Source organism: Callospermophilus lateralis, chromosome 12 (assembly GCF_048772815.1).
Source record: "Callospermophilus lateralis isolate mCalLat2 chromosome 12, mCalLat2.hap1, whole genome shotgun sequence".
In the NCBI taxonomy this organism is placed as follows: Eukaryota; Metazoa; Chordata; class Mammalia; order Rodentia; family Sciuridae; genus Callospermophilus; species Callospermophilus lateralis.
The window spans coordinates 96,986,955-97,010,904 of NC_135316.1; the positions used below are offsets into that span (position 1 = coordinate 96,986,955).

Genomic DNA, 23,950 nt, shown 5'->3' on the forward strand with positions numbered 1-23,950 from the left:
TGTCCGTCATTCCTGGTAAACCCAGCTGACACGTCTGCAGTAACATTCTTGGCCTCGTATTTGTGGATTTCCATGGCTAATTTTTTCATACTAGTTCTTCCCCTTTTTCCTCCAAATCCATATTCCGCCCGACATTTCCCATCACTCACAGGTTATGTCTGCTATTGTAACCCACAGGAACAAATATTCATCTCCTAAGAGCCATACTGCACAGGCTTTTCATGCATATTAGGGGAAAATCAGGCTTCTGCAGGACATCAAAGTCCTTTCAGACCATGACCTTAACTGTGTTCTCTACCAGCATTCAAAACTTGGTTGCATTAAATAATACCAGTGTAGGCTCATAATGAAAGAAAATCACGACAGGATCCCAATCTCTCAGGCTGTCATGGACTCTGTGTCCCTCGGATGAAATGTCGTGTTGCTCATCACTGAAAGGTTCTCTTAAAGCTGAATAGATCCACTAGTCACAAATCTGAAATTGCTAATATTTTTATCAGAAAAGAGTCAAAGAGCTTAATTCACCAAGGTGTTACAACTTGGGAGGCAAAGGCGACAAGCCAGCTCAGGCTGAAGGGGTCAAGATATTAAGTGCCATGAGATGTGATCAAGATGTTAGTGGAGAAAGTGGTCCAACACAGTATTTTTCTGTGCTCGATACGAAACACACTATTCTGTACTCTGGGGCTTTTTAGGTCAACTCACTCTCCATCAGAGTCTCACCTTATTTCTCTAAAGTTTCATTCAGAGGTATTATCATTCAGTTGTTTTGGTCTAGCATGTGACTTCAAACTTAGCAAAGAAAAGGAACATGACACAGAATTTAAGAAATCTTTGAGATGCACTATAATAACAGCACACAAGATATAGCATAAGTCTAGAGCTCTGCATACAATCTCTCACTGCACTGCAGACTACACAGGGAGGGGGGATACCGATGACATTTAATATGGCAACTTATTCTAGTCCATATTTGAAAAGAAACCTAGCAGTGAGCCCAAAGGGAAGCAGTGGAAACCCCCAGCCAAAGAGAGAAGCTGGTCCAGTCACCAAGGGCCACTCACTCTGCCGGTGGCAAATGGCAGGCTAATTCCGCAAACTTACTTCTACACTTCTAACTTCTTAAAAGGACCGTCAGGACATAAGGGAAACTGGAAACAAAGGAAATGATGACACAGCTAAATTCTATATCTAAGTTGTCTAACACAACAAAAACATGGCTAAAGTTAGGATTGCGTCCTTAGACTGCTTATGAATGTGCATGACAAAATCAAAGTACCTTATTATAAAATACTGAGCTTTGTGCAGACTGAAGAAGACTTCCTGTTTTCCTACAAACTTCCAAATACCCTTTAATGTCTACAGAGGACAAACCAATAAGAATAAAAAATTCTGAGTTATGGTCATCTCCTATTTCTGTAATTTCAGTTACTAACAAGTCAATCATGGTCTAAAAATATGAATGGAAAATTCTGGAAATAAAGAATTCAAAAGTTTTTATTACAACATGTTGTCATCATTATTCTATTTCTTATTAGTTATTGTTGTTAATCTCTAACGGTACCTAAAATGCAAACTAAACTTTATTGTAGATATATGTATGTATGTATGTATGTATGTATATATATATATATATATATATATAGGAAAAAACAGTATGTGTATGTGCAGTTCCAGGAATTTACTGAGGTCTTAAGACATATGCCCTAGGTCTAAAAAGGGGCAACTGTATTGCAAAATAATTAAGGTACAAGCAGTAAGATGGATAATGAAAGAATCTCTGTCTTTCCTGTCACCATAATTTGTAACTGGAAGAGGACAGCAGCTGGAAGCTGAACCAAAGCCTACTAAATACACATATAAAACAGTAAAGAGGAGTTTTTCAGTGGGACTTCTCTGGATCAGTACACTGTGACTCTAGGCTGCCATCCATAAGCTCTAGGTCCAGGCAAGTTTGAGCTACCAACACTAGTAACAAGGATTTTCTCGACTAGACTAACAGGAGAAATTCAACCAGTCTCTGAATTTCTTAGACCTAGAGAGCAGCTGGATGGGATTCCTATAATGATAGAAGCCTCCAGGCTGTGGTTGAGCCAACAGGAACCTTTTGAGGTCTCCAAGCTTATGACTTCCATTACTAAGCTCTCTGACTGTAGCATTCTCTCAAAGTCTAACAGCAATGAATGCTACTAAGAAAAAAAAAAAAAACTGACTTTTCAAAATAGCCTGCATAAAGAGTTCTAGATGAATTCATAATTAAATGAAAAAATTTTTTTGAGGATAATCAAAATGATTCAAAAGATTTAAATATCTTTTTATTACTGGATGTTTTCATTTTTTTATTTCATTATGAGTTGTTGTAAATCTCTTACTGTACCTAATATGCAAATTAAATTTATCACAGGCATGTGTATAGGAAAGGATGGTATATGCAGAGCTCAGGACTATGTCAATAGACATCTTGGAAGAGTTAACAGCACTTTTAATTTGATAGGACTTGAGAAATCTCAGTCTCCCGTTCCATATATATATATATATATATATATATATATATATATATATATATATATATATAAGCGCACACACACACACACACACACACACACACAGAGTTCATTCCAAGTGCTGCATTACTTTCACTCCCAGGAAGGACGTGACTGACTAGAGCTCACTATTCCACATTATCTCCAGTAATATTAAATACTATAAATTTCAGAGCCAACATTTTCCTAATAAATTATCAGTCATAAAAATCACAAAAACTTTAATAAGTCATGACAATGCACACATGAAAGTCCCTAGACAGCAGAGGGCCAAGAGAATAGGCCAAGTGATCATCAGCTTTCAGAAACAGGAGGCTTTCCTACAAAGATGTGGGTGTTTTCCTCCCACTTTGGAACCAACTCATTTTCAAATACTGAATCCTTCTGAAAATTGATAAAACAAGAAATTTCATGTAAAACCTGAATAAACTGAATGAGGAAAGTATAGACCAGAAAAATGGAAGCATTTTCCCTCACTTCCACAAGTTAGAATTTGTACTTCGACAGACAGACAGAAAGACAGACAGACACACACACACACACACATTCAGCATTCAGATACACAACCATGAGGGCCACACTACAACACCTGTGAATATGTAAACTGTCGAGGTCAGGGAAGCTTTCTAAATTCTTGAAAATATTTCTGATTAATGTGATATCTACCATCATTTAAAAAAAACACACACACACACTACACTAAACAAATTTAAGCTTTACCTGAAGAGGTGTTATTTAGTGCAAAATATCACAATAGCGTAAGAATGCATGGCATGTCTTCAGAAAATGACCGTAGAGAATTTGGAATACAGTATCTGGTTGCCTTATGCAAGATTCCCAGCACACTGGCATATGGAGATGCTTAATAAATGCTGAGTTATAATCTGCATTCTGACTTGATGATTTTCAGCAATCTTGTTCTTTAAATTTTCAATTACAGGCATTGTATCTCACTCAAACCAACCCAGACAACAGCCAGAGGACCTAAAGAAGACAGAGAAGAGCATGGCTCCACTGTGCTCAGAGGCACAGAGATGAGGGCAGGATGCTTGCCGCTTTGTTGCTACTGCAGATGAAATGAGACAATGAATTGACAGAATTCGGGTAAGTTTAAATTGTCAAATAAATTAATGTGGTTGCTCCAGAGTGTCAAGACACAGGGAAAACGTACAAATCCATCATGCTTCTGGCTGAGCTTCCATGTGATGGAGAACTAGATTATAAACTGCCAAGAGACGAAATCTATGTCACAGAATAGACCCCAAAACACTAGAGAGGGTGGGGAAACAAATATCAAAACCCTGACATTCTTACAAACAGCCTACTTTTGGTTTCCTTAGGCTTTGATTAAACTATTTCTAAATAAGCTCTACAAAATGATAGAATCATTAAATTTCCGAGTAGAAGGCCCCTCTGACATTACTGAAGTTGAATTCCCAAGATTCAGGACAAATTAGGGGCTCCCTACGTAAAGACTGCTGGTAAATCAGCAAGCAGTCTCTTCACTGAGGTCTCTCCACCCAAAACTATAGGCCTTGACATATCCCCAGGCTATTATAACCAGTCAGTAATTTACAGCATTTAAATTGTTGGTTTATTAAGGCTAATAGGGTAATACACCTAGAAGAGTTTCATTCATCCTGGTTGATTTATTATTCCTTTAAATGTTTGAAAAAGGTAATCTATAGTTTCTAAGAGCCAACCAGAAATCTCATCTTCCTCCCCAGCCACTTGAGCCATATTTTTGCACATTAAGTATCAGGATGGCCATCTGAGAAATGCAGAAGGACTGCCCAGAATTGTGGAGTGAACACACCACAGAATGTCTCTAAAAACATCCCATGAATAAAATTTGAAGGCTCAACAATCTAATCCAGCCTTAGGTCAACTTTCACTTTCACTTGTGAAATTTACCATTTTTCACGCTTTCTGAAAAAGGTGAACACGTGGAAGTCTCTACAGCTGACCCGTTGTCGGATTTTTTTAAAAATAGTAAGTTTCTCCTCCTCCTAGGAAGGATGTTCATTTCCCTGGAATGACTCCAACATTCCATTTAAATAGAACTTAATTTATAAAATTTCAAACTGTCTTTCCTTAATTACACAATAGACTTCTGTACTGAACTTCAGCCGTATCATTTTCAAACAAAAAGTAAACCAGATGTTTGGTACTTACATGCAAAATTGAGCTCTCATTGTAAAACCAAATTAAATTTAAAATGAACTCTGGAATGAAGCTAAGCCCCATTGAAAACAAAAACAAAACAAGCAAAGAAAAACAAAACAAAAAAAAATACACTATAGATTTTATTTGGTGGCTTGTTAGTTTTGGTCATTTCTCTAGTTTTCCTGAAGACTAGGAAAACACACACACACACCCCTCCCCAACTCTTAACATATATGAACCTAAAATTTCATCACTTTAAACCTGAGAATATCAATGTTAGGTATGTGCCTTGCATTGTCTTAAACTGTGTGTGTAGGTAAGTTCTCTTAATTCTCACCTCATGGCACAGATAAGGTTGAAAGCAACTTGGCAAGGCTGTGCAGGCTGCCAGGGATTCACAATGAGGCAGGCCAATTCCAAAGTCATGTTCTTCACCACAAAGTACCAAGGATCCCAAACTACAGGGAGGTTCAAAACCACCATTAGGAAATAAAGAAAATCCATCCCATCTGCTGGTGGGTGAAGTCAAAGGTCACCTTATTGCTGGCTAATTTACAAACTTTAAATTCCACACTTCTTTGATGGAAAGCAATAATACAAAACATATTGTGGTTTGACACAGTCTCTCTCTCTCTCACACACACACACACACACACACACACATCACACATCACACATCAACACTTCTTCAGATAATTGTTTCAATCAAGATCATAAATGACAACCAAGGCTCTCTCTCATCTGACATCCAATCAAACATTAGGGGAAAAAAATAATCCAAAGTTTATCCAAAAATTACAAGGTACTCCTTTTGCAATGTAAAATTTCAAACCCTGATCTCATCTAGAATGCTCAGTCACCAAGATAAAGAGGCAGGGGAAAGGCAAAGTCAATTCAGCTTTAAACTCTACCATGGTGTGTGAAGGAGGACTGGTTAGAAAACGTGGTATCCAGGGGAATTAAAAGTTCCTCCATGCAGTTTTTGAAATTCTCTAGAGCATGAGCTAGGTCCCTCACGTGGTCTAAAGACAATTCCTTAAAGAGCATCAGCTCATAATTGTGCAATAACCTGCGTCTGTCTGGATCACACAGGTGTGCCTTTTATTACTCTGGCTCTTTACATCAACATGTAAAGAGCTAATTTAGCTAATCTTGAAGTCAAGGAAGAACAATTCTCCAGTAAATTTTCATTATCCTGAAATATGAGTGAATTTTCCTTTCATTTACAGGACTGTGTTCAGACCAACTTTTGAAAGTTGGCACCAGCCGCACATGGTGGCGCACACCTGTGATCCCAGCAGCTCAGGAGGCTGAGGCAGGAGGATCACAAGTTCCAGGACAGCCTCAGCAGTTTAGCCAGGCCCTCAGCAACTTAGTAAGATCCTGCCTCACAATAATAAAGGGCTGGGGGGCTGGGATTTTAGCTCAGTGGTAGAGCACTTGCCTAGCATGTGCAAGGCACTGGGTTCGATTCTCAACACCACATAAAAATAAATAAAATAAAGATAAATAGACAAATTTTAAATATATATATATGGTGGGGATGAGGATGTGGCTCAGTGCTAAAGCGCCTTTGGGTTCAACCTCCAGTACAAAAATAAAGCAAAAATTCACAACAATAATAAAGAACACTTCTATCTACAATACAGCCCTTTGGTGGAACTCCTTGAATCCTACTTGACTTTCCTTTCACTTTTATGCTAAGTAATAAGGAGAACATACAGAAGATTTATGTTAGCATGAGATAAATGTTAGCATGAGATATATTTTTAAGCTCTCACTATCATTTGATTCTCCAAAGAGAAAAAGAAGATAACTTAATAGTTCCTTCAAAGGGAATAAATTTTATGAACCCAGGCCATTCTGATGCCTATAGGTGAGGAAAAAAAAAATTTGTTTTTAATTTTAAAACAATGACTACTTATGAGAAAGCAACTATTCCTTCTTAAGTATTAAAAGGCAACAACAACAAAATTAATCCATGGTGCTAACTATGTTATAAAGCACTGCTCCTAATCCCTGTATGTGGAATTATATATGTGTGAGAAATAGATCTAAGGACAAATCAGTTTACACTGTGGTATATTTGCAAATATCTTTGTTTAGAACAAAAAGAACTGGATACACTGTGGTTCTTACCACACCTTCAAAATCTATATTCCATTGTATGCTTCAACCAAACCCCATGGGAAAGGAGACCAATCACTGAATCAAAAGAACTCTTCTATAAGCTTGTACTTGAAGTTCAGAGAGAATCATTTACTAACTATGGACTTAACATCCCAAAATCAAGCACTCGGGCTGCAAATCCACCAGGGCAGATATACGGATTTCCAAGGCTCTGATCACAACAAGCTACACCAGGCACCACTTTACCAATAGCAGACCAGCAGGCAGGATTTCCCTACAGTGATGAGTGTGATTGCATTTGGAATAATATCTGGCTAAAGATTTCTAAACACCAGAACAAGTTTAAAACAGACTTTCCAGGTGTTCAAGAGGTTGAAACAGCCACCAAGTGATACAATCTATTAGAATGCAAATAGGGAAAAGAAATGAAAGAGAATTTGATTTTGTGATACCTAAAATATATAACCACAATATTTTGATAAACTTCCACTCAAAATGTACTTTGAAGCTTATTCCAAATATCAAAGGGCTTTTACTTAAATGTTGAGTAAAGTGCATGTAGGTCCTCAGAAAAGGTGACACTGGGCTGGGTGTAGTGGTACATGACTGTAATCCCAGTGACCTGGGAGGCTCAGGCTGGATCCCAAGTTTGAGGCCAGCCTCTACAGCTCTGCAAGAACTTATGTCAAAATAAAAAAAAGGGATGAGGATGCACCTCAGTAGTAAACATGCCTCTAGGTTCAAGCCCTAGTACCAAAAAGAAAAATATTTTTAAATCATTAAAAAAATAAAATAAAAGGTGAAGATGGAAGCTCCTGCCAGTTTCCTGAGATGAGCTGCAGCATCCAGATGTTCCCCAATGAAAGCACCTGGATGCAGTGAAGAATCTGGTTGATTACTGTGCTGGGTTTTCTGCAAGCTTAGAGACTGTGGTCTTAAGAATCACTGACTTCTGTTTTCCTTAAACTCCTCTCACACTCCCACTGGTGAGATTTCAGTTTGAAAAGAAATTTGCCTTGAAGAACCTGGAGAACGTTTTTTTGGAAATTTTATGAAATCAAGGTCGATCACTTATGTGATGGATTAGGAAGAAGACACATACGACTGGACTGCGTTTGTAAGTGTGTGTGTTCCACGTGCACAGATGTCTCCTGCCGCACCGAACTTTTAACCAATACCTTTTCGGCACGGAGTCACAGAACAATGGATCAGGGTGATATGTTGGAAATAATCTGTTGCCTGTGCTTTGAGTTTGCAAATGCCTTTGCAGACAGGACTTTCTGTGACAAGTCTCAGATCACAGGGGACAACCAGATGACCAGCAAATGCCTCCTAGCAAAAAAAAAAACAACTACACTTGCGAGAAACCACAAAAGTGGCGGCTGGCTCAGCAATCACAGAGCTATGTCCCCATCAGAACTGGAGCAGCTTGACATCTCAACCTGCCTCCAACTCCCGGACAATCACAGCTTCAAAATGGAGGCTTGTGCCTCTCTACCCCTCAGGAACACATGGTTTATATGGCGAAGCTATGATACCCGAATCTCTTAACTCGCAGCAGTGCTGAAAGTCCTCTCCAGTGAGCATCGGAAGCCCAAGGAAATTTATTGGGCATTTGTCAGGCTCATCTCCTTGACTGATAAAGAACAGGAGAAACTGTATCCATGTGGAGTCTACTCTGGTGAAGTACAGCTTCCCAAGAACCAGCAAATGTTCTGTGCCATCACACACTGGAAACTCCGTCTACCAGAAATACTCGATTATAAATCGTACTTTAGAAAAACAATTATAGGGAAGAGTTCAATCTAACATAAACACCAACTGTAAGACAACAAGGCTTGAATTTTATTTAAAGACTGTAAAGTTTTGTTGTTCTTTGTGGGTGTGGCTGGGAGAGATGCAAATATACCCTTGGAAACTTCCTAGTTCCACTCCGCCAACAATGTTTGCTCGCCAACAATGTTTGCTCCTCAGCTACAATATGTCCAATCCTGGGTCCCAGACAAGCTCCAAGACTGCAGAGGGCACGAGGCCAGTGAAGCCACCAACAGCACATACATACTTACCTGCATCATTGTACAACTGTGATTCTGATAGCCTACTATCAAAACTTGGATCAGAAAAAAAATTGTAAAGTTTATGTAAAACAAAATGTCACAGACTCAAAGTCATAAATACTCAGATTTCTTTTCCCCATTGTCTTTACAGCAAAATAAATGTTTATAATAAAGGGGACAAGGATGAAACATCAGGATATGAAAACTCCAGTTACAAATGAAAGTTAAAGCTCTATCCATGATGTCACTTCAAGGTCAAATCTTGGATGGGAATCACTTAACCCTTATAGCAAAACAATGGAATTAAAACCCAGCAAATGCCCACCAACTTCCACATCCCATGAGAACACTATGCTTAGTCTTATCACATTCTCAGTGGTATACTTATCAATAAAATTTATACATGTTGAAGGTGGTCCAGAAATATACTTCATTTTTTTTCTTGAAATGGTTGCACAAAAGCAAAGTTACCCTAGAGCATTTCTGAGGGTCACAAAGAGTAGAAATTTTGAACTATGGGTAGGCGGGGAACCTTCCAAATAACAACACCTAATGGCTACCCCAAGTCCTCAGCCTCCACTACCAGACACAGGGACACCAAGGCCTGCCCAGCCCTAATTTAGCTAACAGCCAAGACAAGCAGACACCAACCAACAGAACCTCAGAGCCAGTCGGTGGCAACATCACAGCTGCAATGTTAGACTGAAGAGGAAGACTTAGATTGAGAGGGCAGGAACCCTCTGAATCAGTTAATACAAGATTCAGGCAGGACATACCTACTTCCTAACATGGTAATGTAACCAAAATTTTGAGAAACATTTTACTATAATTTTGTTAAGTACTATCAAAGTTTGATAAAATATTTTAAACTGAATATGAAATACAATGTCACTGTCTCAATGCTGGTTTTTTTTTTTTCAGTTTCTTAAGGCAAAATAAATAATATTTGTAATAAAGGGTGTGGGGATGAAATCTTAGACAGCATGTATCATTTAATATATTCTATGAACTATTTGAAAATAAAATAAAACCATAAAGCACAATGTGAACCTTAACATTTCCTGAAATAGTACATGATCTCCACCTTGAAGGAGATGCCAGTTTCCTAACTCTTACCATTTTAACATTTTTAATGGGATAAACACAAACCCAGTGCTTCCTGTTACTAAGTTGCCAGCATTTCCATGTACGATGAATTACAGAGAAGAACCATGAATAAAGAGTGATCAGAACATTCTAGAAGCTTTAAAATGTACACTAAAACAGTGCAGTATTCACCAGCTGCCAACAAGTGCAATAATAATCACATTTATAGAGATTATTGACAAAATAACAATAGCAATCAAATACATGTAACTATGTAACTATTTAAACTTGTAACAAAGGCTTTTTATCTTACTATTAGCAGTAAATGAGCAACTCCCATAAAATATCACTTAATATCACCCCTGATAAGAGTTTAAGTACATATAACCATTGTTATGTGAAAAAACATTATTTTTAATGTGTGACAACTAGACAGGATTTAATTACCACACCTACTTCAAACCATTAGCTGTTTCATTCAAACCTGAAAAAATAATATTTATGTGGCTATTGAGAACCATTATGATTGATGCAATCTTTTGTGTAGCTCCCTTTATAGTGACTTGCATTTGTTATTATTAACAAGGAAAAATGAAAGGGGAAATGTGTGTTTTTGTTCTGCCACAAAGCTTTTCTGATGATGACTAACTTCTTCCTTTGAACAGAAAGAGCCTCTTAAACCAACTAATGTACATATAAATATGCACTTTACAAAGAGCACCAAGCATGGGAGGGGGGGAAGCCAGTAGGACTGGAGCCAGAATAAAACACGCAGGCTGTCAGGACAGTTGTTATTCTTATTCTCAATTTCTTACAGCTCATCTGCTCTCAAGGAAGGGGAAAAGAAAAAAAAAAAAAAAAAAACATAGTTTCTTTTCACCATATCCACAACAGATCTCACTTGAAAGGAAACACGGCGAGTGATTTGGCATGAATGGGCATATTACCAATTTTCCGGCATCACTGCTGAATATTTATGTCGTGAAGAATGACGACACGGGAGAGATTCTAACACGAAGCCCTGCCTTGTAAATCGTCTGGATGATGCTGTGTCAAAACAACACCTACCATAAATCAGAGGTTTTAAGACCAGTATTTCTTGTTTAAACACGCTACCTGCTCCGCAGCCGCGCTTGTGTGAACAGGCACAGATTAACGCATGCTAAGCACTGCCATTTTCCCTCCGAACTTATAGAGCTATAATTTAACAGGCCTGTTATTGTCAGGGTAATTTTGACAGTGCTGAAATATTATACGTGTTAAAATATGCATTTAGCACTAACTCAGTGGTCATTTGAACTGAATAAACAGACAGACAGGCATCCCCGCAATTATGTCCCTTCCCTATTGATGATTCTTTTTTTTCCTCCTGGCAAGGAAGCCCTAGGTTGACAATTGATTTTATAAGCAGTACAGCAACACAGCCCTTCTGATAGTACAAAAAGCTCGTCCTGTTCCTTTCGGTTCACTCTTCTCTTTTCCACGAGCAATCCAGCAGCCTTCAGTAGAAGTGAGGGGTCCCCTTCCAGATTGGGGAAACAGCCACAGTTCCCATGGCTTCCACCCTCCTGCCCCAGCCCCTCTAAAACACACATCCTCATTCAGGACATCTGGTATGTTTGTGGAGTCTCACTTCCCAGTTGATCAAGCTGGAAATCTTAAACAATGACGCAACTCTAGATTTTTGATTAGGGAGGATAGAAGAGGGTCTTCAAATCCAGAGTCCGGTTCATGCCCCACACCTCAGTGACCACAAGCACCTTCCACCAGAAGATTAAAAAACCAGCAGAGCTGTCACCGTGTTTCTTTTTCTAAGGTTTTAGTTTTAACTTCATCCATAAAGAAAAAAATATATTTTTTAACCCTGTAAAATGCATAAGGGAACACACACACACAACACTGTAGAAAAATCCACTGTGTGATGAACACACCGGCTGTAATCCAGGACTAAGTTTGTACTTCCCTGAGAGAATAAACTAATACATCTACCAACATCAGTAGCTCAGTTTCCTAAAGCCAAAATAACAAATTGAAAGCAAATAAATATTTATCTGGAATCTACTAGAGTCGATGCACTCAGCCACACACTATGTCACCATAGTGAGGAAAGGACAGTTAGCCACTCATCTGGTTTCCAAAATAAGGGAGAGATTGGAGAGGCCCGTCAGAAGGAAACGTTTCAGGTAACTCAAGGAAAACTCAAAAAACTGTTCGATTTTCTCCCTAAACTTATGTTTCAGAAGAAGAAAGAAGCAGGTTGTGTGAGCACTAGTATGTACCCTTTAGGAATTCAAATATATCCAGATGAGAAATCAGTGGCTGCCTATTCCAATTTCAACTCCAGAGAGTGTTAATTAGGGAATCTGCATCCTTCGTTTGAAATGGTAGGTATCTCTGAACAATGTTGAGAATATTTCTTTATTGCAGTTTTAATGTTCCAAATATAAACTGAAGATACTTTTAAAATTCCCTATCAACACATATCAAGGTACCAAAGACCTAAGCTACAAAAAACGGAATTTCCAAGATAGCTTTAAAATCAAACCGCGTTTTGCCATGTCTGCTTTTACACGCTCTATCTGAAATCCTGCAGATCATGCTGCCCTCTTGTGCCAGATGTCAAAAGCTGCATAGATTCTGTCCCAGCAAGGAAAACCTGATTTACATTTAAAAGAGAATCTGGCTCTTAATTTCTGAATGACTTACTGTTTGATTGGCGTGACCCGGTTAGTAAAATCTGATGAAAATGGACTGGGGCTAGGACTGAAGACAAATTTCAAGGGGGGAGAGGCAGAGGTGGCAGATGACATCTGCAAATGCACTATTCAATTCAAGTCACCATCGAAATGTAGAGGAAGCCTGGGCACAGCAGAAAATGTGAGGGTCTTTAACAGACATGATTCCATTGCCAAGATACATCCAGGAAGAGCGGATAAAAATTGAGATGAGTGAGAAGGAAGATAGGAAACAGAAGAGAAGTGGAGGGAAAAAATCTGGCTCTGACCATTTGAAGGTCATACACTGCTTTGGTTCAAATTTTACCCCAATGGCTTAAGATTTATCAAGTTATCAAAGATGAGTAAGACAGTAAGGAATCATATTACACAAATTAGGACCTGATAAATCATCATGCACCCATGCCTGGGTTCAAAACAGAGAGTTTTGAACCTCTGTTGAGGGGTGACCTGGTTGGTAGCCGACCATCTGGAATGAGGAAGTGTGGTCAGAACTTCATGATAGAGAAGAAACATGTGCGTCCAGGTTTGCCTTGCTCTTCCCCATAAACCCAAGTAAGTGAACTTGGGATGTTGGCCTGGCAGTCACTATTTCTAAATATAAAGTTTTGAGTCCCCTGATGATTAGCAACAGGGATGAGGGTCTGGGGAGGAAGTGTGCTAAGAGAAATAGCACATCCAGGCTGGAGCGCTCATGAACCAATGAAGAAGACACTTGTACCTGCCAGAGCAGGGTCCCTGGGTGGAAAGTACAGATGGAAATCAAAGGAGACTCTGGCCAGACCTCAGGTGCATGCTGGGATGTAGCAACCCCAGGATGGAGAGTTTCTTCCCCAGTCTCCCTCCTCTGTCTAACTTACTGAACATTACCTGCTGGTAGAAGTCCTTGCTGCGCTGAGCTCATACGAGACTCTTACTGAGCATGCTCTAAAGAACTAAATATCAAGAAGTAAAAAGGTATGCTTCTGGGCTGAGGATATAGCTCAGTTGGTAGAGTGCTTGCCTTGCATGCCCAGGGTCCTGGGTTTGATCCCCAGAACCAAACCTACAAAAAAAAAGTATGCTTCCTTCCTCACCTTCTCAGAAAACACACTCCTGTAATTCAGTTGGCATGACATTATGGGTGGGTTTGGGGGAAGGAGTCTGTACATTTAGCATATACATTGAATAGCACTCAAGAAAGAGGGCATGCCTGCCTTGCTACCTTACAGAGCAATTATTTTAGTATATTGTTAGATAACCATTACAGTTCATATATAGGCAACATAAACTATGGGACATAATCGATAGCTGTGGTATATCTTTCACCATTGTAAAAAGTGCAAAAAAATTATCTAAATAAAAATTTTAATTCTAAACAAGTCTTTAAATTTTTGTTTTAAATCCACTACTTGAAAAGTAAATAATATATGACATCCAAACATTTTGGGCAAACCAGACGTGTCTTCAGAGTATTTATCTGGGCTCCTATTTCACTGAAGGCATAAAATCCTGCTCATAGGTATGGGGGTGGAGAAGATGAATGCTCATGAGCTGCTATTGTAAGATTGGTGACCTCCAAAATTCAGTCACTCAGCTGGTCAGCTGGGCCCCAAATCCCTGATTAATGAAGAAATCATCATGAGGAGAAGTCTTTGGGTCTTGAACATGAAGGGCCTCCTTAACTGCAGTCAGGTGTATTCAGAGGCCCATGAAAATGACAGGAGGTGGCCCTGAAGGCTCTAAGTCTGCAGTTCTCAAGTTAAGTGGGAATGTGGAGCACCCTTAAGGGCCTACCGTCCAGAAGCCGCCAGTCACTTTCTAATGACAGCCACAACCGCACCATGTTATTTGTGTGGCCTCTGCAGTTCACAATTCTTTGCACTTCACACAGTGCCTGGATTAAACAATATTGTCTGAATAAATCTACACAAGATGCTTTCCAGAACGGTCTTATTTCGTCCTTACAATACGGCATAAACAGAAAGGGCAGGAACTGGCATCTCCATCCCACAGGAAAGGAACCTGAAGTCCAGGACACCGTCACTGCTGCCAGCATTCACCGGCCACCATGGGGTGAGGTTTGGCTTGAAGCACTGGGGATGGATTAGCCTGCTGAATTCTCACAGGACTTCAGTAAAGTTGGTACGAATACTATCCCAATTTCACAGATGGGAACACAAGAGATGCAGAGAGATTAAGTAACTAGCTTGTGAGTATCAATGTAACTATAACCAGCTATTATGATTGGAAACTAGTACCAAGATTGAACCCAGACAGCTGGCTCCAGGGGCCATACTTTCACCCACTACACCCTGCTTTGAGATTTTCTGTACAACAGGAACTATGTGATTTGCTCTTAGTCACTCAGCTGTCAATGGCCATGCGAAAGCTTCTCCTGTGCTCCCTCCAGACCTACTCCCTGGCAACTGTCATCTGCATAAACAAAGCCATTGTGGGCCTCACCACAAGTGCACCCAACTAGCCAGTGTGGGCATATATGGCCACGACTACCCAGAAACCTGGATCAAGGAGGCTACTTCAGAGCAAGGCACCCGGGTCGGAGCATGGCAGGGTCACAGGGCAGAGACATTTACCACTTGGAAACTACCAGGTACGCTAATGTGGAAAAACTAACTACTGAGGATCTCCACGGCAGGTACCACAAATCCCCATTGTGCAACCAAAGTGATTTCAAAACCACAAATAGTCACAGGTGACGGCAACAGCAACATCTAACAAAGGGAAGGAAGTTTTTTTGTTTTTTAACATACAGAATTAAAAGCTTTGACTGAGGGCTGTTTACATTTTACCAATCTTGGGGTGTTTTTGTTTTTCTTTTACTACTGGGAATCAAACCCAAGGGCACTTAAGTACTGAGCCACATCCCAAGGCCTTTTTTATTTTTTATTTTGAGATAGGGTCTCCCTAAATTGCTTAAGGCCTTGCTGAGGCTGGCTTTGAACTGATGATCCTTCTGCCTTAGCCTCCCTAGCTGCTGGGATTACAGGAGTGTACCACCACATCCAGCAATCTTGGGTTTTAGTTAACTCATTACTACTTTGGGTAAACCTCATCGTCAGAGTCCACAGAGCTCAGGGGTTCCAGAAATGGACAAGCCTCCTGAGGAAGAGGCAAGCACCAGTCTCGCATTCAGAGTGTTCCTTCAGAGACAATCTTCTCCAAGGGGGGCTGGGGCCAAGGCGTGTCAACAGTCAATGTTTTAGCAACTGTCCAACTCCATTTAAACACATTTGCACGTATGCCACATGACAAACTTATTCCTAAAACATTCTGCAAAGTAAACATTCATTCATTGTTCCACACACATACAACTTAAAATAAAACACTGTATGCTCCTGATATTATTTTCTGTGGTGGGAGAAAAATATCAGTAAAGCTGAAAACGAATCAACAGGCACAGTGATTTTCTTCCAGGATTGCCTCCACTTTCAGAGACTGAAATGTCACCAGATCATCAATGTGTTAACAGGACATATTCACTGAGCGATGTGGTGTCTGACTTACCAATTGGATTTCTATCAAAGAACAATACCGGAGCTTTCAGGATTGACTCAAACATTTTGTTGTGCAAAGTTTGCGAAGAATTAACGAGGACGTAGAATACCAACAGAGATCTTGCAATGCCAAAAAGGACGGTGGATACAGTTAAACCTGAAATAAAGAAACATCACTCAGAGAACACAGGACCCTTGCATTTTCTTCCATAATGCTAAAGAAGATCAGGTGATCTATAAGGATAGTATGTAATTCATTCCAAAAAGCATCTGGATTTTACAAAAATATAATGTATTTACAAGATGCACTGACAAAAAAGAATTGAAGGGGTTCATTTTCTTCTTATTGAATGGAAACTACATGAGGAAAAAGAGAAGTGCAAACTATAATTTCATTCTAGGCTTATCTAATTCAATTACAAGTTCTGTTAGAAACTCAGAATTAAGAAAAATAATCTTAAAAAGTAAGCAACCTTGCCTTCTCCATATCCCAAATAGTACTCTCTACCACACATCTCATAGTCTAATGTTATGGTATGTTTTGATACCAACATGTGATATTAACAGGGAACAGGAGAAATGATTTACATTTTCCTTGTAGAAAATGCCCAAGTAGCTTTAAAAAATTTGAAAATACCACATTAAGTTGCACATGGAAAAACTCTTAAGTAACTGAATTGCAAGAAAATAGAAATTATATTTTAACAAAAAATAATTAAATAAGCAGCTAATCCCCCAGTGTTTCATATAAATACAAAATATTTGTAAATGAACATTAACAATAAGACATGCATGAAGATTCAGTATGCCTGTAGTCGCATAAAGAGTTTTCCTAATACCTCCCTCCACCTGCTTTGCTTTGCCCTGCTGGGTTTCAAACCCAAGGCCTCAGGAATGCTAGGTAAACACTGCGCCTGAGCATCAAGCCCTATTCCCCTGCTTAATGCACAATGCTACCACATACAGTGGAGATAACTTCTGTAATAAATATTTTCCCTTCTAACGACACCTCACATTATTGAACCACCAAAAGCTGAGCAAATGTCCAAACTTCACCACCAGGCATTTATTTGCCTTGCCCCACACCCTACTTGAATAAATAACGGAACCAGTCTCTTTTCTCCTCCAGGTCTCCCAGCCCCCACCGATTCAGATGGTAAACAGCTAATGGCTTTAGATTTCTTAGCAAGAGATCAACAAAATGAGTACCAAATTTCAGGGAGCAGCTTCTTACAGAGATAAACTCAACTCTGAGGAAAGCTTGTACAAGCATTTTCTGCAGAAATGTTTAAAATTTTAGATGAGGATTTCCTTTAAAAAGCATGCAAGGCTACATATATTCTAAGCACTCTTGTGAAAACAGCGCAAGGCGTTAATATTAGTCTGGCAAGCCAAATGTTAAATTAATCACACAGTCGGGGACGCGATAACATTGTGATCGCGAGGTAAGAAAGAGAAGGATCCCTAATTCCCAGACACTGGGTCTCTCCCTGCTTAGCTTCCCTCTTAAGTAATTAGTGAAGCCCGAGAGATGAGCAGTACTGTGGAGGAAGCTTTGCATACCTGTGAGGGAATAATGCTTTTATTTGGGGGTCCTTGCTGCCAGAGGATTTCCTCCAAGTTCAATAAAAGCCAGGGTTTATTCAGACAGAATTGGAACAATCCGAACCACAGGGTGGGGATCCGTTTCTAATCCCCTAGCCCATCCATATAATGATATAAGATTTAGCTAAAGCAACCTATTAGAATAGACAATAGCCACATATTTCCAGTGGCTGATTTTCTGAATGCTCAATCCTAGTTTAACTTTCAAAATCCAGTACAGAGCAAATTAAGAGTCTTCATTCAGCCTCTTTCTTCTAGTAGATTTTAAAAATAATTATTCTAATTAATTCAGAGAGTAAATGCGACTCAGCCTCCTAATCTGTTAAGACACTACTGAATTACTCCTAGAAGCCCTAGTTACCCACAGTGGCTCATTGTAAGCATCTCCGGCTCTCATATAATAGACCAAATGATTAAACTTTACCTGCATAAATTCCTAAGTACCAGTTAAGATCTAGCTTCTCGGTTATATTTCCTTCCCCATTGACAGTGACATTCAGCATACTTTGTTCATTTGCCCTATGGAACAGGGGAGAAAAGGAAATATTAAGCCATAGGTGGAAATTAGATAAACATCAAAAAATGGACCTCAATTTGGAAGGAATGTTTTATGCTAGAAAACGATCCCTATCTCACACAGTGCCTTGTATATCCACCTTATAAAAATTCAATTTGAATCATGACTTAGTTCTCAACATGCTGCTGAGAATCAGACGTGGGTAGAGACCATTATGGGTCACACTCCACCAGCAAGAACTTTAATTTTTCTTCAGGTAACTATGCGAGGATTAGGAGAGAAGGCTCAACAAACTCCACCTCTCCCTGGAGAGTGAGACTTGGTATTGATTTTGTAGCCCTTCACATGAGACCAGAAATAACTCACCAGTAGGAAAGCCACCAGTCCTGAAGGACATAAGAAACCTAGAGAAGAAAAAAATAAAAACCCAGCATTGGCATGACTTACCAACTCGAAACTTTAAATCCCCACAAAGCATAATCTAAAGAAAGGTTCCAAAGGACAGAGATGGTTCCTCTGGCCCAGGTCTGTGCCGAGCGAGCCCTACTTCCTAGACAACAGCAGGTCAAGCCAATGCACATGTCATCTTAGAATCCTTAGAAGATGCTCTTTTCCTCTAGAAGCCCTTTGTAATGGACACAACCCCAGTTAGCACCACTCCTACTGTTCCCCAAAGGCAGCACTTCTATGCAAACCCCAAGGGAACTACAAGGAGCAGCAATCACAGTGCAAACGTAGATCCGTGGAGATCACTCTGAGGGCTGAAACAACGGCCGTTCCATACCTGAGCTGCCATGTTCAGCAGAATGAGGAAGATGATGATAAACCAGGATGCCCCAGCTGTGAAGTAATTCTTATAGGCCTTAAAGCCAACCTTTCCCTCAGAACGGCTTTCCTCTGGTTGCACTGCCTGTGCGTTCTCTGTCTATGAAGGAAAAGGGGCAATTAAGAGACAAAGTAGTGCACAAGCTAGCACACCTGAACGGTTCAGAAGTTGACAGTGCCCCCTGCTGGCAGAGGGGTGGGAAAATAGGCACATGCTGCTGGGGGAGTCCAAAACGGTACATCTTCCATAGAGAAGGGTGGGCGAATGGCTAGCCAATCTATAAAGGCATTCACCCTGGATCTAGTCATCCCACTTCTAGGAGTCTCTCAGAAATAAGAGAATGGCGGGGCTTTGCTTGAAGCGTAACATGATTTTCAACACATGCCCGACATACCCAAGTTCGAGTGTAAATGTTGAAAAACTTGTACCAAAATCAAAAGTTAATAATGTGGAAATAATGGCCACTCTAGATTATTTGTGTCAATCAACCATGGAAATAGAGTAGCATTGGATTCAATCCCCAGCACCAACAATAACCACAAATAAAGCAGAGGCTCAAAATGTTAGCCCAATACAGTAACTGAGTTCAAAGAGTTTGGGCAATGAGAGTTTGGATAGAAGGAATAGCATGTTATCTCAAGCTGCTTGTCAGAATCATCCAGGCTCCTAGATTTGGACAGTGAGGGTCTGGATAACAAAAGAATACCTGTAATATTCAGTTGGACCTCTGCAACCATGGGTTCCACAACAACAAATTAAAAATGCCTGGGGGGAAAATACTGCACCTGTACTGAACATATACATGCTTTCCCTTGTTGTTATTCCCTAAGAAATATAGCATAACTACTACTGACACAGCATCGATACTGTATTAGGTATTATGAGGAATCTAGAAGTATTTAAAGTATTCAGGATGATGTGCATAAGTTATATGCAAATACTATGCCATTTTATATAAATGAGTTGAACATCCCCAGGTTCTGATATCTTCAGCAGTTCCAGAAATGATCTCCTCCCAATACCAAGGGATAACTATTTTTAAGGGAGCTTTAGTGCATTTCTACCTGAAGGACTTAAAAATACATTATACATTCACATGAGCTAAGGATGTACTTGGCTCATAGCTGGCCACTGGACATTCAAAGATGACTAAGATGTGGCTTAAAGAATACAATGAAAATATAGGAACTAACTTTAAAGGGTCTATCTCACATGCTGGACATTCTTAGGTGTTTGCATACACAATTTCTGGCCTAACACGAACCATGGGAAAACAGGGAAAAGGAATCCCATCAGTCACATGCAATTAGAAAAAGTAATTGATTCAACACAGGTAATTGATTTAACACAGACCATGGCAGAAACAGCCTAAGGGGTTCTTCAAATCAAGCCTGTGGATGTAAAAGGGGAGCCAGGAACCACCAGAGCAAGTAGGGGTGACCTATAATAAAGTCAAGAATTCTGAGGTCAATGTCGGCCACATATCCCTCTGGAATGTCTAGCAGCATATCCACCTACTGATACCTAGGAGGTTCTCCAGCCCAAAACCAAAGGAAAGCCCCCCAACCAGGCTTGCTCTCCTTTGGTCTGTTTTAATTCTACCAACTCTGCTGAATAAGACCTTGGAACCACAGAATCTACTGTGGGACAAAAGAAGATGCTATGCGCACAGTAGACCAAAAATTTACAAGGCCCCTAGGAGCCAAGAGAACTAGGACATGTAACGAGAGACGAACTCACATCTTGGCCCTCTGCAACACCATCTTTCAAAGATGGTCTAGAAGACTGTTGAGACCAAACCGAGGACTCGGAGAAGGTGCGATTCCTCAGCGTAGGAGTCCCTGGAACTGTTGACTGTTCGGCTTCCTCATTTTCCTTCTTTAAAAGAGAAGCAAAGTCGACTCCAGATTTCAGAAATTCAGTGTAAGTTCCCTTCTGCACCATTTCACCCTAAAATAAAGAATTTCACAGAAATACATTTGCATAGGATAATATTAATCTAATCCAATCAAATCCTCATCAAAGATTAACTGGTCTTAAACTAGGAATGTACTGAGGTCTGGAATCCTGCTTGACAAATCTGGCATAATTTAATTTGACACATACCTAAGAATTCTATTTGCTGCTAAATCCTATGTTAGGTGCTGGGGGATGGATATATATATATATATATATATATATATATATTTTTTTTTTTTTTTTAGGAAGAGAGAGAGAGAGAATTTTAAAATTTATTTTTTTTAGTTTTTGGCAGACACAGCATCTTTGTTTGTATGTGGTGCTGAGGATCGAACCCGGGCTGCACGCATGCCAGGCGAGTGCGCTACCGCTTTAGCCACATCCCCAGTCCCTATATATTTTTTTTTTAATTATGTGGTTGTACATTAAGAATGGAGGGCATTGACATAAATACTTCCAGCATTTAATAAGCAAAAAAATATAGATATTGATGGGGGGGGGGTGGTCAGTACAGTCTTTTAAGAGAACATGGAAAATGAGATAAGCCTTGTGCAGAACAGAGAATAGGAAAAGGGATTCCAGGAAAGACACTTGATTGACAGGGAGGCAGAAATCACTCAATGAGACAGCTGGCTACCTGTCCCTACTGGGACAAGATGTACAAACTAGCCCTGGACATTGACCCCATGAACTGCATCCTCATAGTCTAAATCTGCCCCCCAAATTGAAGAAAATTCCAACTAAAAAATCAACATACCATGTGACACTTCATCTCACAGCTCCCCCTTACAAACTTAAGGAAAATAATGTGCAGACATCTCTACGGTTTTTTCACCCCATGAAATGAGACTGATTTGATTTATTCAGAGCCACAAATAAAATATTAGACAAAATCCTGGGATACAAAACAAATCGAAGGAGAATAGCCCTGGATTTAAGGACAGGTCAGGTGGGGAAATGTGGCCAGAAGCCCACCAGCTACTTCAGTCCTTAGATACCACCCCAGGTGGTCCGCTGAGGAAACTTCCACACACCTTTGGGTTGTTTGTAACAGACAGATAACAGGAGAATTTAAAAATTATTCCCTATACACTGTGTCTTGGCCCACTTCAGAAGTAAAATCCACAACCTTGTTCAATGAAATTACCCCTTTTTTACTCAGTGTCAATGAGACACAAAGAGACGACTACTGGTATAAAGAGGACAATTCTCCTGAGAAGACCAGTACTGAGAATTCAGAAGCTGAAGTAGGCAGCCATCCCCTCTGCTGTTAGAAAGGGGCCAGACCAACAGTCGGAATGGACCCCAGCCCATCCAAGGTACCCTACAGTGGACTAGAACTGGGAGGTATCCTCAAAACCAGCAGGAAGTAGGACCCCAGAAGCAGTCCCCATCTGAGGACGGGTGACAAGGCTAATCCAACCCCCACTGACTCTGAGCTCATCGTATTACTTGCATTTGGATTTTACCATACTAGTTTCAGCCCTGTGCACATGAAATTAATTGTTTTCAAGTTTGAGGAATCCAAGCTCCCTATTCCTGGAGGAAGAGGAAAGAACTGACACACAGAACTGCTCCTGCCGAGGTAGCTACTCTGCATTTTTATAATCCTCCTGGGGGTGGGGGGATTCATTTGACAGAGCTTTGACTGACAGGTTCCTCACTGTGCTTTATTAGGCACATTGAGCATCAAGGAGGCACTTAAAGACTTTTGCAAGAACTCTGCTATCATTATATATCCTGCTTATTGCAATAATGTGAAATTTTTCTGTTTTTGAGAATGATGCACACAGATTTTGTGAACCGTGGCTAATATTCACTGTGATATTCCTATAATTTTACCGTGGGAGGGTGCTATGGTTCACTTACGGTTTAACAGTGTTTCCCACTGCCTCACGTGTTTAAAGACTTGGTCCTCAGAATAGTACTCTCGGGAAGAAACCTTTGGGAGGCCCTTTGGTCATGAAGATAAGCCCTCAGGAGGGGCTATGGGACCTGAGTCTCTCTCCGTCTTCCTGTTTGGCCACGTAAGCTCTTCCCCACCCACACCTCCTCCATGAGGTTACTACAGCTAGAAAGGCCTTTGCCAGAACTGAGCCAATGCAGGCACCCAGCCCTTTCACCTTAAAAACTGTACACTAAATAACTTGTTTCTCTTTACAATTAGCTTCCTCATGCATTTTGTTGTCGAAATGCAAAGCTAATACAGACAAAAAGTATTAAAACATTTTTGAAGGGGACTGTTTCTGATAGGACAGTTTCTTTGCAAGTGTAATCAAGTTAAAATGAGGTCATCTAGAGTAGGGTGTGTCCTAAGTCCAATATGACAAATGTCCTTAGAAGAAACCCAGACACACACAAAGCATGCCACATAACAAGAGAGGCAGACTGAAGTACCCCAGCTACAAACCAAAGAGTGCCAAGAACTGCCAGCAAAAGACCCCAAGGTAGAAGAGGCAGGAAGGGTTCTCCCGTAGAGCCTTCAGAGAGAGAATGTTCCCACTCATACCCTGACTTCAGACTCGCAGGATCTGAGACCAGAATCTGAGACCAGAATGGAGACCATAATTTCCTGCTATTTTAAACCACCCATTTGTGGTACTTGTGCTGACAGTCCTAGCAAACTGATACACTTCTGAATTACAAAGACTTCTAACTGCTTCTGCTATAGCCCCTCCAGTGCCAAGAGGGTTCTTTTTACAAAAAAAAAAAAAAAAAAAAAAACATGAATCTGACCACGTCCTTCCTCTGCTCTGGACCACACAATAGCTCCATGCCAATTCCAGGCTACTGTCCAACGCTCTGGGCCATGTCCTATAGCATGGGGCC

General features: G+C 40.2%; 1 protein-coding gene across 1 annotated transcript in view; it reads right to left on the reverse strand.

Annotated features, from left to right (window-relative positions):
* Abcc4 (ATP binding cassette subfamily C member 4 (PEL blood group)) overlaps window positions 1-23,950 on the reverse strand; it is a 223,790-nt gene that overhangs the window by 100,047 nt on the left and 99,793 nt on the right. Inside the window, exons 15-19 of the mRNA XM_076871929.1 lie at window positions 20,903-21,112; window positions 19,121-19,261; window positions 18,703-18,740; window positions 18,244-18,338; window positions 16,225-16,371 (exon numbers count right to left, since the gene is read on the reverse strand). Coding sequence (XP_076728044.1) covers window positions 16,225-16,371; window positions 18,244-18,338; window positions 18,703-18,740; window positions 19,121-19,261; window positions 20,903-21,112 — 631 coding nt within the window. The remainder of the gene's footprint in view (window positions 1-16,224; window positions 16,372-18,243; window positions 18,339-18,702; window positions 18,741-19,120; window positions 19,262-20,902; window positions 21,113-23,950) is intronic.